The sequence below is a fragment of the Dysidea avara genome, chromosome 14 (genome assembly GCF_963678975.1).
Source record: "Dysidea avara chromosome 14, odDysAvar1.4, whole genome shotgun sequence".
Lineage (NCBI taxonomy): Eukaryota > Metazoa > Porifera > Demospongiae > Dictyoceratida > Dysideidae > Dysidea > Dysidea avara.
This window is the reverse complement of record NC_089285.1, coordinates 2,696,380-2,712,213: the sequence shown is the minus strand read 5'-3', so window position 1 is coordinate 2,712,213 and position 15,834 is coordinate 2,696,380. Positions and strand designations below refer to the sequence as shown.

Sequence of the window (15,834 nt, the reverse complement as noted above, 5' to 3'; positions counted from 1 at the left end):
AACTCAACATTATGATATATCCTTACATCGTAGTTTGTTTTAATATGTTCATTATTTGGTGCTTTGCTATAATATAATACGTTCGAAGCTACGCCAGCTTAGAACATTACTTTTTGTAGCAGTGTTAAAAATATTAGTAATTAATGCATCAAAACTATCCCCTACAACTAACACTGATTATGTAATCTTTACTAGTTAATTCCACAATACAAAAAAGTATAATCACATAATATATCTAATGGTGCAGTATAAAGGAACAATAAATTTGAAAACTATAAATTTACAACAATAATATATTAACATTGTAATGGATTGAATTTGGCAACAAGCATGCCAGTTATCCATACCAAGTGTCAGCTACACTGAAGTTTCACAATGTTGTCTTCGTACAGAATTGACATATGTTTGCTGGTTGACTGGATTAAGCAGTTCTGTTACATCTCCTGACTGCATTTCCTGAGATTGGTTAATAATTTGCATAGTGTTCATAAAACTATTGTTTAGTTCAGCTATATTCTCAATGTAAGACATCTTTGTACCTTCATTATCCTGCCTGTGTTTTGACAATCCATAATCAATTTTTAAATTGCTATCACCTTCGAATAGTGATGTACTGCATTGCAGGACTTGTTTGTCTACCACTGGTGGAGCAGATACTATACTAAGATCCCTACTGCTATCAACTGCTGTAAAGTTAGAGTAATGTTCAGCTTCTTTTAATTCACATGCTGTGTTCATTGTCATCGATGATGGTGAACTAGGGAAGCTACTGATACTGGTGGTAATATGAAGTTCAGTTGGTACTGACAAGTTGTCTTTGTTTGGTAACATTACATTTGTATGCTCCTTACACAGAAACTGAGTGCCACTTTTTGTTGGTGTTGGTGGTTCATGTTGTATAGTACAGTTACACATCATACAACTCCCTCCTTTATTTGAACACATCCACCTGGAATATATAACATATGTATAGTACATACTTAAAGCATACGCTCTTTTAGAACAATCATATGATATCATAATTATGCTGTTGCATGCACAACTACATAGAATAACTGCTGAGTATAATTTCATTTCACTATATACTACTTCTATCGTGTTTTATGAAATGGCACAAAAAGAGGCCAAGAGGTCTCAGAAGACAGGCACTTTTGAACCTCTTTAGGGATTACTACCATGTGCCTTGTTAAACAAGATCAGTTTTACAAATCCTCAAATAATTTATTGCATGGTTAGATTTGGTATAAACTGTGTGGAAAAATTAGTGCTAAAGGTTATGTGGCATAGGTGACACCAACACACAGATATGCTAAAACAACAAACTGCATGACACACCTGTTCAACACAACAACAACAATTAAACATATCACCACTAGGGTTAACACAGACAAGCTGAATATTATTGCAGTTATTGAAACATTTTGGCTTTCAGGATGTTTGTCATCATCACCTTGAGGAGTAAGCATCACATTATTGGTCACATTATTGGTCACATTATTGGTAGTACTCCTACAAGACCTATCATCACACACATACAATGTAGCAATCTGAAGATCAAGTTGAGTTATTAATTGACTATTTTCTAAAAATTCTTTTATATTTCCTGCCATAAATCCATCCACATTAACATCAAGATATGCTGTTTTGTCTCCAGCACATTGAAATCTCTCTGAAGTCAAAGAAACACTACAGTCACAAAACTCAAAAATTTTCTGCTTTAGAGCATCCAACAATTGTATCTCAAAGCTGCCAGTCTAAATATAATATTTTATTACAAATAACTTTTCTGATGTATTTCTCACCTTAACAAACTTGCAATCATCATCACGAACAATAACAAGGAAAGAGATGCTACTAGTTGTGTTATTAATGTCTGCAAATAAATATAGCTACAATAAGTAAATTTACACATGTGAAAAGTAGCATGACATAATATATCATATTTTAAAATGTTGTCAATCCATATATGCACACACTAGGACTGAACAGTCACATGTACACTAATGTCAATTTTCACTACAACTAGGCTACTTCTGCTTTTTACAAGTACCCAGTTTTTAGCCATATACTATCTAGGGCAGGGGCATATGCAGGAATTTTGAAAAGGGGTTTCCACTACAGCTAAGTGACTGTTATATTAGAGTAGTTTATATTGTTATTAGAGTATCTCGATCTTTTCACCAAATCATAAGGTATAAGTGTTACTATCGTGTGAGAAACTATTATTTAAGTTTACAATGAGCCCTGTTCCATGACAGATTCCAGATTCTGGAAACCTGAAGTTTCAATTTCTTAATGTTTCAAGTAGTGTGTAAAATCCAAAGGGGTGTCCTGAAACCTCTGGAAACCCACTCGGTATTCTCTTTGTAGGGCATCAGAATGGAACACACGTTTAGACTGATTTTTAGTTTGAAATAAGTGGAAACTTACAGTGTCACATGGAAGGTTCCACTTAGTGCAATAGTACAATATCATAAATCCAAACATTAGTTTATTGTGAAGATCATTCTATCCCATTGACAACTACAAAGCCAAGGATAAATCACATAGCTCTAACCAGCTTTACACTTTGGATATCAGATAGCAGATTGTACATATAACTATGGAAGACCTATTCTGCATCCAGTGGGGAATATCCCATTACTCAAGGGATAGATAACACGAAAAGATTATGTATAATGAATGTGTTAGTATGTGGACCACATGATTGAGTTATGATGGCTTCACTTTATACAGGTATTCATACAGGAAGCTCTTGTCACTGGCTTTACCATATATGTAACGTAAACAACATTCCACACAACCACAATATTATAATACCACCAAGTTAGCAACAACAACAACACACTTACCATACACATAGAGATAGTGACTCTCTGTTAAAATAATTTCTGAAACATTTAATTTACCAACACACTGATAGTGTCCGGTATCACTGAATGAAGTTGTGAAATTATACTGGGATCCTTGTATTGTCTTTCCCAGTGGAGTTATTATATGGAAATTGGGAAGACTTCCTTCCAGCAGGGAACATGTTAATTGAACTGTTTTTCCAACAGGTACTGTTCTTGGTCCAACTGTTGATATCTTTGGGGGAGCTAAATTATTACACAATGGACATAATATACACTAAATTTACATATCTGGTTGCTACACACACAGCCATATAAAGCAAAAGGAAATTAGCTAAATTGTATTAGGAAACTTATAGGTGCTATTTAGGTGTTTTACCAAACATGACAGCGTATTCTTCATACAACTAGATAGCTATTATCATATATCCTACCAGGTGCAAGAAACACTAACCTTCCACATGAAGATAAACTGAATATTGCTTCAATCTTAATACTCCATCAACAACACACTTGTATTCTGCTTCATCACTTTTAGTCACATTTGTTAATGTTAAAGCAGTGTGTGTATCATTGTTCATAACAAGATCATTAGGAAGATATCTTCTATGTTTCTTCCAGCGAAATAATGCAGGAGGTGTCCCCATGTTAGCAATCTTACACAACAGGGTCACATTGTACCCAACATAACCAGTATAGTTTGTCCTAACAATCTGAATATCTGGAGGAACTGTAAGTAGAACAAACACACATCTAGAGACTTAATTGCAAATGAAGTAGAATGGTGGGATACAAACTATACTTACTATTTAATGAACTTTATTTTTAAGGAGGTTCTGCGCACATAGGCATGTGTGTGTGTGTGTGTGCGTGTGTGTGTGTGTGTGTGTGTGCACGTGCATTTGTGTGCATGCGTGCGTGTGTGTGTGTGTGCGGGCGGGCATGTGTGCGTGCTTGCTTGTGTGCACAATTATGTGTGCCCACATGTACATAATATAATATAGTGTGATATGGTTATGTGTGCATGCATACCAGAATAATATGTGTATTATGTCTATCTACATATCAGCAATAGGAAGGGAATTGTTATATTATCATACATCAATCTGTGGGGCAACTGATATGGTTGCCTATTCATTACTAGTGTATGGCAGGTACTATCTTCTGATATCCTATTACAAACTTTCATGTACAAACTTCTTGCAACACCTTACCTGCAATACTAACGTTAACAAGCTCACTGCATCCATTTCCACCTGGATCTTTTCGATCTGGTAAACAGCAAAAGTATTGTCCTTGATCAAACCTTCTCACTTTTGGGTAAAACGTTAAAACATATTCCTGAACAAACACTGCAGCTGGTGGTTTTGTAGCTGTGATCCGATACTGGGTCCCATTTGGAAACTGTTTATACCACCAAGCATTGGAAATGCGGTTGTAATAATCAGTGCCATTTGAGGTGTCATTAAAGGTGCCATTGTAACATTCTACCATGGCAACACCATCTTCTGCATACACATACAGGATGGATGGAAATGTCACCAATTTGGTCACAGCAGTTGCTATAGTTGAAAGATAATGCATAGTAATACTAGTGCACACTAGCTATAGTCACACTATTGAATAGCCGTACATGATGTACGTAGGACCATATAGATTTATACTGAAACTCCAGGTAACTGGGGGGGTAGACAGCAAAGCTGATTAAGCCCTGGGGTTTATAAACCTGTGGTAGAACTGCCAGTTGGCATAGCTAGCTACAATCGTGTCTGACGCCAGACTAGCTATGTACTGTCACACTATCAACAGTGAATAAAGCCCAAGTTACAGCCTGAGTTCCCTAATAGCTATACTAAATGCCGACAGCCATCGAGGCTGCGCATCAGCCATGCAAGCAACAACTGAGGAGAACTATACCTTTTTCATGAAGCAATATCACCAAGACAACATGAAGTAGTGGTACTGAGATCATCTTGACAAATCAGTCATAGGTTCGCTCTATAACAATCAAATAAGATCTAATTACGTATAATTTATGTGATCAAGACAGCATCAAATCACGTGATGTTCCGTCTAAAACGCGCGCGCCATTCTACGCGGGGGATGATCCCGCGATATCATCTAAATTTCGAAGGGATTTAGGGAGAGCACACACAGACGTGACCACTACTCTATTTATTTTATTTTTATTTATTAAAGCTATACAGCACAAGTGCTGAAGGTCTATAGGACACCTGGTCCTACAGCCTGCTCAAAGACACTAGATACAAAGACAGTAGTTACATAGGTGTGTTTGAAAAGTTGCAGGAAGGAGAAAAAATCCATGACTGGACCTAGGTAGCCTCGAACCTGCAGCCATCCGATTTACGTTCTTAATTTGTATAACAGTTTTCTTCACTCATTTCTTGGTATCACAGTACCTATAGCTAGTTAGCTACACCTGTGCTAAATGCCCATGGCAATATTCACAACACATGTGCTCACAATGCAAATTCATTGTGGCAGCTGGAGTTTTGGTTAAACTATTCCAATTCTACAAAGTCCTATTTGTCACCTGACCCCACCACACAAAATAGTCTATTAGCTACTAAAAGAATCACTGTTGATAGCTACCATAATCATGCACAGCTTTATTTATTTTTTATTCGTTTATTTTTTTGCTATGTACAGAACTCATGCAGTATTGAGTATATATGGTACATGTAAACATTTCAATATATGAATTTCTAAAAGTGTTTTGAAGTGATCGAATCATCAAAGTCTGGTGAATTGACAATTTTGATGTTCCTTTGTCTGATGGTAGAAGGAAAGATCCAAAAGGAGTGCACTAGTACAGGTATGTACTTGTTCTAGCTGCCAGCTGTCTCACACTATATATGACCTCGAGTTGGTGCACATATGTCTTTAGCACATACAGATACAAAGGCTAAACCTGCTATTCCAGTTATTAATTTAAAATGCTTTAGTTTTGTGTGTGAAATAAGAGTGATTGAATATGTTAATAAAATTGTCATGAAAAAATACCATACGCAGATGATGCATGATTCAGTATCGACTTTACCAGTTAGACACTGGAGGGTGAACACAGAAGGCAGAGTTAGTGACAGATCCACAAGGGCCAAAGGGAGCAAGTACCAGATGAGATTTATACTGTTGGCAATATAGCCACAGTGGCACAAATACAGTCACTTTTACAATCAACAATGTTTACAAAACAACAAATAAAAACACCAATACAGACAAAACACAATGAAGCACAACACCATAGAGAACAACTACACTGAGAAACTAAAGAATATTCTAAATCAGTAAAATGTAGGAAACAAAGTCACTATAATTATGCCTTGCTTCCAAAGATGCAGAATTCTACCACTGAATGGATTTACAAAATTATTGTAATGAGAATGAAAAATGGCAATGCAAAATACTAGCAAACTGTCAGATCTTCTAGCATTATGTACATGTTGATGCCCAAATACTATTAGTAGTTTTATTTGTGCATAATATTGCTGTACATCAAAACTTTAATGCAACAATACTTTTAATTTCCCCTCCTGCTACTACCCTGAAGCACCACCCTTGACTAATCCTGGATCTTATTGTTAATTGGAAATAGCTAGCTACATGCATCCACTGCACAAAAAGATATGTTTCCATGGTGCTTCTGTAATGAAACTTAAATAAAATTTCCAGTTCATCTGAAAAATTGTCATAATTTATGCACATTTCCTGCAAGGAGTTTTGCACATCCTTTTACATAAAATACTGCATAGTAAATAATTGTGATAATTCCTTGCACAATTCCATTTACTCCAAGAAACACACACATTCAGGCGTTTATGACTCAAGGAAATGTCACAATTCATTATGAACAGAATCTCAGGAAACATAATTTTTTGTGCAGTAATCAGTCAAATGGTTTGCATGTAGTACTAGTTTGACACTTATCTTATGTTGTATCATTGTATCATCTCAACAACTGATAGAATATTGTATTCAGTACTGGTTTTGTGTAGGATAATGCTAGCTATAATCTTGCTATTTAGGCATGAGGCTATTATGCTGCAAAATTGAGCATTATGCTTTTGAGCAGTGCTCAAAAATCACCTATTATGCTTTTGAGAATTGCCCATTATTCCCAAAATTATGCCACCATAATTGGCTAATAATGCTTGTTCATTGCTGTATCAGGCCATTTTCATTGATGTTTAAGCATCAAATGGTCTTGAATTCTTTAGCTGGTTGCTGTATTAGAGTATTTCGTTCCAATGTGACTACTTTATTAGAGTAAATAATATTCAGTTCCTGTTCTATTAGAGTTTCTGACTGCTTTATTGAGTATCTCGATCTTCAATTCTAACGGAATTGTGCAATCTGCAGATTTTCCTACTGTTAAAGTAGGCATTCCAGTATCCGAGATTTTCTAATAAAAAATTTCTCCGTATATTCCCCAATAGAACCCTGGCACAAAACAACAACTCGCATTTAACTTGGGATTGCTCCGTAGTCCGAGCTCCAATGAAGATGAAAATCGCTATGGGGTTTGTCCACACGCTGATCATCATGAAAATCTTAGTTTTGTCGTGCACGTTACGTATAAGTAAGTTTTGTATTGTTTTGTAATCTTTTTAAGCGGCTTGTAATGTATGTAGAATACTTTAAAATTAAAAAAACCTAGTGTCGGGTGGAAGGTAGTCACTGGTGCTTACTTTAAAGTGCGTAGTTACTTTGCTTGGGTTAGCGATTTTCAACTCCAGAGCAATTTTCTGATGGCTGTGTCATCAGCTCAATAATACAACTTGAACCACTTCAAAGTCAGCATAACAATGCCATAATTGAAACCACAACTCCACCTTAGGTATTGTTGCATCATTGTGGTACCTCCACTTTAGTTGTTTACCTTTATAAGTTGTTAACTTGATGTTTTTACTTACTTGAAATAGCCTCTTGCCTGTGGGTATGCACCATTGTATTGAGAAGTGTGCAGTAGGTGAAACATAATAATTTGCTCACTACAAAGCATAAAACATCGCTGAGACCCGATAACATCTGAAGTTACTCTCATTATATGTACAAACTTGAAGCTAGAAGCAACTGCAGTTTCAAAACAGTCCAGATTGATAGATGGCTTCCTGATTCAATTGTGCCATTTTTCCCTTTAAAAATGTATGGGGAGCCCCGGAGAAAAAAATGTACCTTTTTTCAGTTTTAAAGCACTGTGCATGCCAAAGTAGTTAATTCCAACCCAACAAACTATATATTTCTGAGATCGGCAATCAATACTCTAACTATTGAGCATATTAAAAGTCCATTTTTCCAAAATTTAAAATCGGGCTGGAATGTGTAGGCCTTTATAATCACCTCAAAATGCTAGCATAATCCCTGATTCCCACACATACCATTTATCCTGGAATAATTGCCGCATCCCTAGTTGTATTTTGCCATATCATGTAGCTATGAGGCTGTACTTGTGACTATAATACTAAATTCAGTCAGTAATCATTTAATATGGTACAAATGGTAAGGTGGTTTATATTCCAGCAACTAAAATAGTATTATATAGTAGAAAGTGGCCAGGATGAAAATTGGCCAAAAAGTTTGACTATATAGATGGTAAATTTAATTCTTAAATTTATATCATACACTACGATAGTAGTGTATAGTAGGGACCACATACAAAGGAGTAGGCGTCGCCCATGAAATAATATCACCCAAAAAACAGTCTCAATTTTCCCAGACGATGATGAGGCAGTGTTGGTTAGGTTTTTTATTTTGTTTTTGTCGAGGATTGACAGACATTATGTAATGTTACTATATTTAGATTACTGTTTGTTTTAATGCTGTATTCGCATGCTTGTCAATTCTAATAATAGCTCAGCTTAAGGTGTAGTTGTGTCATTATTATTATTGTTTGTTTTTACTGTGCAGAAATCACAAATGATTATAACGCACAGATATAATTACTTAAGTTGTTACAAAAATTATCCAGGGAAGGGGAGGGGAGGGGGTTCCAAAGTTTAATCACAGAGGGGGAAAAGGAAAATTTATACGAGTCAATGTTTGTCGTCAGTTGCCTATAGTATCCTTTTCTTAATCGTGAATCATTAGGGGTAAAGTAATCTTTGGGGATATCAATAAGATCATTAATACTTTTATACATCATTATAAGTTTAGCTCTCTCTCTTCTTTGTTGTAAAAGAGGTAAGTTGAGTGTGCTTAGCATGCTGGTAACACTAGAGTGACGTGAAAACTCATTTCAGTAGGCAAAATCTGGCAGCTCTTCTCTGTACTGCTTCAATTTTATTAATATTATTTAAGGTATGGGGGTCCCATACAGATGATGCATATTCAAGCACTGGCCTGACCATACTTCTGTAGCAGTTACATTTCACAGTGCTTGGACAGTGGTGCAGATTTCTATAAAGGCATTGATTTGGTTAGCTTTATTGGTGATTGTTTGGATATGGTCATTGAAGGTAAGCTTGTTGTCGATGTCGTCTAGAGTGTCTCCCGTTACAGTGATTGGAGTAGTCAGTGTGGTTTATATCGCCGTCCTTCAACCACTATACCTCACATTGGTGCTGTGACAAAATTGGCATATTAGTGCTGTGACGAAAGTATGGACAATATTCAATGCCTTCACTCCAAACGCCGCGGAATAAAGGGCAGCATCACTAAGCTACTAGCAAAAGTAGAATACATGATTTGAAGGCGTGAACTCCCAGTCCGTCAAAGAATCTCGCATGCTGGTTGTTACCACTACCTCCACCCAACTGAGAGACAAGCGTACTCAGATTGCCAAACTAGATACAACAATTGCAGTGAAAATCCAGACAGAAACCGACTTAGAAGAAGAAATCTGTAATGCTAACACCTATCTAAGCACCCTGGAAGAACAGATTGCCTTTCTTACAGAGTTTATTCGTAAGGCCAATTACCACCACCATCTACAGTGTCACCACTGTCAACTACAATGTCTCCTCCTCCAGTTTCCTTACCGACCTCAGCAGCTGACACCCGAAGCGATACACCTGGTGCTTCACTTACAGCTAGAACTCCAGCAAGCATGAGTCCTACTAATCTACATAACAATGACACAAGAGCTACATCACACATGTTTCAAAGCGTTACCTAAGCTATCTCTTCCCACATTTGGTGGAGACTCCCTACAGTGGCAAACATTTTGGGACTCATTTGATGCAGCTGTAAATTCGAACCCAAGCCTCAGTGGTGTGCAAAAATTCAATTATTTGTGTGCACAATTGCATGGTGATGCAGCTCATGTCATTGCCGGTTTTCCCCTTACAGACAACAATTATGCGCATTCTGTCACCTTGCTCAAAGACAGATTTGGCCAGTCGTATAAATTTGTTAACGCTCACATGAAAGCACTTCTGAATTTAGGGAAGCCATCCAACAGTTTATCTAGCTTGCAGGCTTTTATGATACAATAGAGAAGCACATGAGGGCCTTGTTATCTCTAGGCAAGTCCTCTGATACATATGGCTCCCTACTGACCTCATCAATATTAAGTAAGCTTCCCATTGAGACTAAGAAGCACATGGCACGTGAACTCTGTAATTCAGAATGGAGCATAGATGATGTTATGGTCAGCATGCTCAAAGAGATTCAGATATTCGAGATGAGTCAACAGTATACAGGGAAAACCGTTAGCCATGACACCACCATGCCAACCACTGGCTCGTTTCACACATCCGCATACAAAACAACACACAGTCATCACACCCATGATGAACAACCAAGAAGAGAACAAGTTTGTGTGTTTTGTAAGGGTGACCACAAACCAATCAAGTGTAGCAAAGTTGTTGACCCTAAGGAGAGACTGACAATTGTATGTAGGGAGAGCTTGTGTTACAACTGCTTAGCTAAATACAAGGTAACACAGTGTCACTCCAAGTTTACCTGCAGAGAGTGCAGGAAACGACACCACATTAGTCTTTGCCATGCCTTTCTTGTTACAGATGTACCATCAACACCTGTCAGCACTTCACAACCTGCTAACACAGTGTCAGCACCCACTCAACAGGCTTCAACTGAAGCCTCACTGACTACAATGACTCCACTGTCAGCCTATTACACCAGTGTTTGTCTGCTGAAGACTGCAATTGCTGCTGTTTCGTCTGATACAACTACAGCTGAAGCTATTTGACGAAGGAGCTCAGTGATCCTTTGTCACACAGCAACTGGCTAATAGGCTACATTTTCAGCCTACTCATCACGAAACCATATCAGTGTCATCATTTGGGGCCCAAGTATCATCTCCTAGGAGCCTAGAGGTTGTGACATTGTTTGTCCACACCTTAAGTGGCAGTCACATTCCAATATCAGCCCTAGTTGTTCCCAAGCTTGCGGCACCAATCCGCAAGTCAGTGCATGTCTGCCTGACGAAAATACCATACCTCATAGACCTACCACTTGCCCATCCAGTAATATCAGACAAGAACTTTGAGATCTCTGTCTTTATTGGGGCAGATTACTACTGGAAGTTTGTCCAAGATTGCATAGTTCAGGGTGAAGGACCAACCGCTGTACAATCACACCTTGGTTACCTACTCTCTGGACCACTCCCCTTGTCCCGCCCTATTGAGACAGCAAACCTTCACATTGCTATTCTATCTTGTACCACTGAAGGTAATGACATGTGCTTTTGGGGATCAGAATCTGTAGGTACCTTGCCAGCAGGAGAAGCCCCGGACAATGCATTTCTTGGACAATACATGCATACACACATCACTACTCAGCCTGATGGAACATACACCCTACGCTTCCCATGGGAGGACAGTCACCCACCGCTACCGTCTAACTACACTGTATGTTCCAGGAGAACTACATCACTAGCAGTTCAACTAGCCAAGACCCCAGGGCTATTGAAGATCTATGGAGGAATTACTGAGGAATTACTGAGGAACAGGAGAAGCGAGGCTTCATTGAGAAGGTGGATACCATTAGCAGTAAGACTAATGAACACTATATTCTCCACCACCCTGTGAGGAAGGAGTCGGCCACGACACCAATCCGGATTGTGTACGACTGCAGCTGTAAGCAGTCCCCCACTGTTCCAAGTCTAAATGACTGTCTGCACCCAGGTCCACCATTCCTCAATGACCTCTCTGCAATCCTTCTCCACTTCTGCCAACACAGGTTTGTCTTTTCAGCTGACATCAAAAAAGCCTTCCTCCATGTTTACCTTGATGAGGCTGACAGAGACAGCACACGCTTCCTATGGCTGTCAGACCACACAGATGAACATAGCCCATTCATCACTTATAGGTTTAGAGTAGTTTTGTTTGGTGCCATTAGTTCCCCTTTCATGTTGGACACTGCACTTACTTTTCACCTGATTCAGAGTGCTTCACCAGTGTCCAAGGATCTTCCCAACAACTTGTACATAGATAATGTGCTGTCAGGTTGTGCTACTGAACAAGCTGCACTCGAATACTTTAGTGAATCGCAATCATTACTAAGTAATGCTGGCTTTAATCTACGTTCATGGTCCTCCAATTGCACACACTTACAAGATCTAGCGTAATCACAACAGGTTTTCGAGTCTAGTAACCCTGTTAAGGTGCTTGGAGTGTACTGGGACACTAAGAGTGATCAGCTTTTTCTTTCACCCTCTACAGCTACTGCTACCTTACCTAGAGAGAGATACTAAGGTGGTGACAACTTAAGGCTGTGGACACAAAGTAATATCAAGACACACGGTAGTGTGTCGTGCGGCCCAAGAAGCCGGCGCGCAACCCCGTGAGTATATTGACAGGAAGAAAGAAAACGCAATTTTCGCACCTCCGTAGCTCTGTGCTGCCTTGATGAAACAAGACAAAGTTTGCTGTGTACATTCCCTCCAACTTCAGTACTCCACATTCCAAATTTGAGCGAAATCGCTTCAGGAATTCCTGAGATATGCGACTTCAAAAATTAGCTTAGTTTCTTCGTTTTTTTTCTTCTTATTTTTCTTCCTCTTTTCGCACACTTACAAAAACTGCTATAAAACGCGAACGCGTTATCCGATTGCCTTGAAATTTGGCACACAGAAGGGGGGTATAAAGGCGCATCTCTGTACCAACTTTGGCTGGAATACCATAAACAGGCAAAGAGTTATGAGCGATTATGCACGGAAAATAACACCAATATGTTGTCACGCCTACAGGGTAAACCGCGTATGGGAAGAAGCTGAAAATCGGTGGGTGAATAGGTTATCTATTGAACCTCAAACCTTTTGTGGTTTGAAAGAAATCGAGCTAAAAACCAGGAAGATACAGCGAAAACATCAACAGTGTGTAACAATTACGCAATCGAGCTTAGCTAATTTTTATTATTATTATTATTATGCTTGCCACGCCTACCAGATAAACCACTTGGGGTAATGCTTTGAAAATCGCTGTACAGATGGAGTTATCATCTTAGAAAGGCTCTTCAATGGTGTAGAAAAATCAGACTTAAAGCCACGGAGTTATAACACGAAATCCAACTTGGTGTAGCAAGTGCGAGATCGAGATACTCTAATAGAGCAGTCATCCTAATAGAGCAGTCACCCTGAACAGAATTCAAGAGATCAGTTAGAAATAAGTAACCTGTATAGAGATCAGCTACAAACAAATCACCCTGTAGAGAGTTCAGCTACAAACAATTCACCCTGTTCAGACATCAGTTAGAAGAAGTTTTCTTATAGAGAGTTCAGTTACAAACAAATCACCCTGTTGAAAGATCAGCTAGAAGATGTCACCTTATAGATAGTTCAGTTACAAAGAAACCACCATGTAGAGAATTCAGCTACAAACTAGTGACCCTGTAGATACATCAGCTAGAAGAAGTTACCTTGTAGAGAGTTCAGCTACAAAGAAACCATTCTGTAAAGAGCTCAGCTGCAAACAAATCACCTATACAGAATTCAGCTACAAACAAATCACCCTGTAGAGAGATCAGCTAGAAGAAGTTACCTTGTAGATAGTTCAGCTACAAACAAATCATCCTGTAGAGAGATCAGCTAGAAGAAGTTACCTTGTAGATAGTTCAGCTACAAATAATTCACCCTGTACAGAGCTCAGTTAAAAGAGGTTTCCTTGTAGAGAGCTCAGCTACAGACAAATCACCCTGTAGAGAGATCAGTTAGAAGATGTTACCTTGTAGATCGTTCAGCTACAAACAATTCACCCTGTAAAGAGATCAGCTAGAAGAAGTTACCTTGTAGAGAGTTCAGCTACAAAGAAACCATCATGTAGAGAATTCAGCCACAAACAAATCATGTATAGAGAGTTCAGCTACAAACAAATCTCCCTGTAGAGAGATCAGCTAGAAGAAGTTTCCTTGTAGAGAGTTCTGTTACAAACAAATCACCCTGTAGAAAGATCAGCTAGAAGAAATCACCTTGTAGAGAGTTCAGCTTCAAAGAAGCAATCATGTGAGAGTTCAGGTACAAACAAATTGTCCTGTAGAGAGATCAGCTAGAAGAAGTTACCTTGTAGAGAGTTCAGCTACAAAGAAACCATCATGTAGATAGTTCAGGTACAAACAAATCACCCTGTAGAAAGATCAGCTATAGAAGAAATCACCTTGTAGAGAGTTCAGCTACAAAGAAACTATCATGTAGAGAGTTCAACTACAAACAAATCACCCTGTAGAAAGATCAGCTATAGAAGAAATCACCTTGTAGAGAGTTCAGCTACAAAGAAACCATCATGTAGAGAGTTCAGCTACAAACAAATCGGCCTGTAGAGAGATCAGCAAGAAGAAATTACCTTGTAGAGAGTTCAGCTACAAAGAAACCATCATGTAGAGAGTTCAGCTGCAAACAAATCACCTGTAGAGAGTTAAGCTACAAACAAATCTCCCTGTAGAGAGATCAGCTAGAAGAAGTCACCTTGCAGGGAGTTCAGTTACAAAGAAATAAACCATGTAGAGAGTTCAGCTGCAAACAAATCACCTGTAGAGAGTTCAGCTAGAAACAAGTCACCCTGTAGAGAGATCAGCTAGAAACAAGTCACCTTGTAGAGAGTTCAGCTAGAAGAAGTCACATTGTAGAGCTACAAAGAAACTACCATGTAGAGTTCAGCTGCAAACAAATCACCCTGTAGAGAACTCAGCTACAAACAAATCGCCCTGTAGAAAGATTAGCTAGAAGAAGATACCTTATAGGGAGTTCAGCTATGAACAGATCACCCTGTAGAGAGTTCAGCTACAAACAAATCACCCTGTAGAGAGTTCAGCTACAAACAAATCACCCTGTGGAGAGAGTTCAGTTACAAAGAAACCACCATGTAGAGAGTTTAGCTGCACAAACAATCAATCACTCTGTTGAGAGTTCAGCTAGAAGAAGTCACCTTGTAGAGAGTTAAGCTGCAAATAAATCACCTTGTAGAGAATTCAGCTACAAACAAATCACCCTGTAGAGAGTTCAGCTACAAACAAATCACCCTGTGGAGAGTTCAGTTACAAAGAAACCACCATGTAGAGAGTTTAGCTGCACAAACAATCAATCACTCTGTTGAGAGTTCAGCTAGAAGAAGTCACCTTGTAGAGAGTTAAGCTGCAAATAAATCACCTTGTAGAGAATTCAGCTACAAACAAATCACCCTGTAGAAAGATCAGCTAGAAGAAGTTACCTTGTAGAGAGTTCAGCTACAAAGAAACCACCATGTAGAGAGTTCAGCTGCAAACAAATCACCTGTAGAGAGATCAGCTAGAAACAAGTCACCCTGTAGAGAGATCAGCTAAAAACAAGTCACCCTGTAGAGAGTTCAGCTAGAAGAAGTCACATTGTAGAGAGTTCAGCTACAAAGAAACTACCACGTAGAGAGTTCAGCTGCAAACAAATCATCCTGTAGAGAGTTCAGCTAGAAGAAGTCACCTTTTAGAGAGTTCAGCTACAAAGCAACCACCATGTAAAGAGTTCAGCTGCAAAAAACTCAATCACCTTGTAGAAAGATCGGCTAGAAGAAGTTACCTTGTAGAGAGTTCAGCT

The 15,834-nt window shown here is 38.6% G+C and overlaps 1 protein-coding gene across 1 annotated transcript; it reads right to left on the bottom strand.

The window, feature by feature from the left end:
- Positions 1-124: 124 nt before the first annotated feature.
- LOC136244280 (uncharacterized) lies at positions 125-4,896 on the bottom strand. The gene is made up of 7 exons (XM_066035825.1): positions 4,770-4,896; positions 4,067-4,414; positions 3,307-3,582; positions 2,853-3,098; positions 1,803-1,873; positions 1,336-1,754; positions 125-949 (listed from the first exon to the last, which is right to left on the bottom strand). Exons 1-7 carry the CDS (start codon positions 4,822-4,824, stop codon positions 358-360), a joined length of 2,007 nt encoding a protein of 668 aa, XP_065891897.1. The 5' UTR covers positions 4,825-4,896; the 3' UTR covers positions 125-357.
- Between the last annotated feature and the right edge of the window lie 10,938 nt (positions 4,897-15,834).

Bases quoted from the DNA above. Each gene is read 5' to 3' on its own strand.
- LOC136244280 (XM_066035825.1), bottom strand. From the start codon at position 4,824: ATGATCTCAGTACCACTACTTCATGTTGTCTTGGTGATATTGCTTCAT. The intron at 4,415-4,769 runs GTATAGTTCTCC...TTTCAACTATAG, and splicing joins GATATTGCTTCATGAAAAAG to CAACTGCTGTGACCAAATTG. The intron at 3,583-4,066 runs GTAAGGTGTTGC...TTCTACTTACAG, and splicing joins TGTTAACGTTAGTATTGCAG to TTCCTCCAGATATTCAGATT.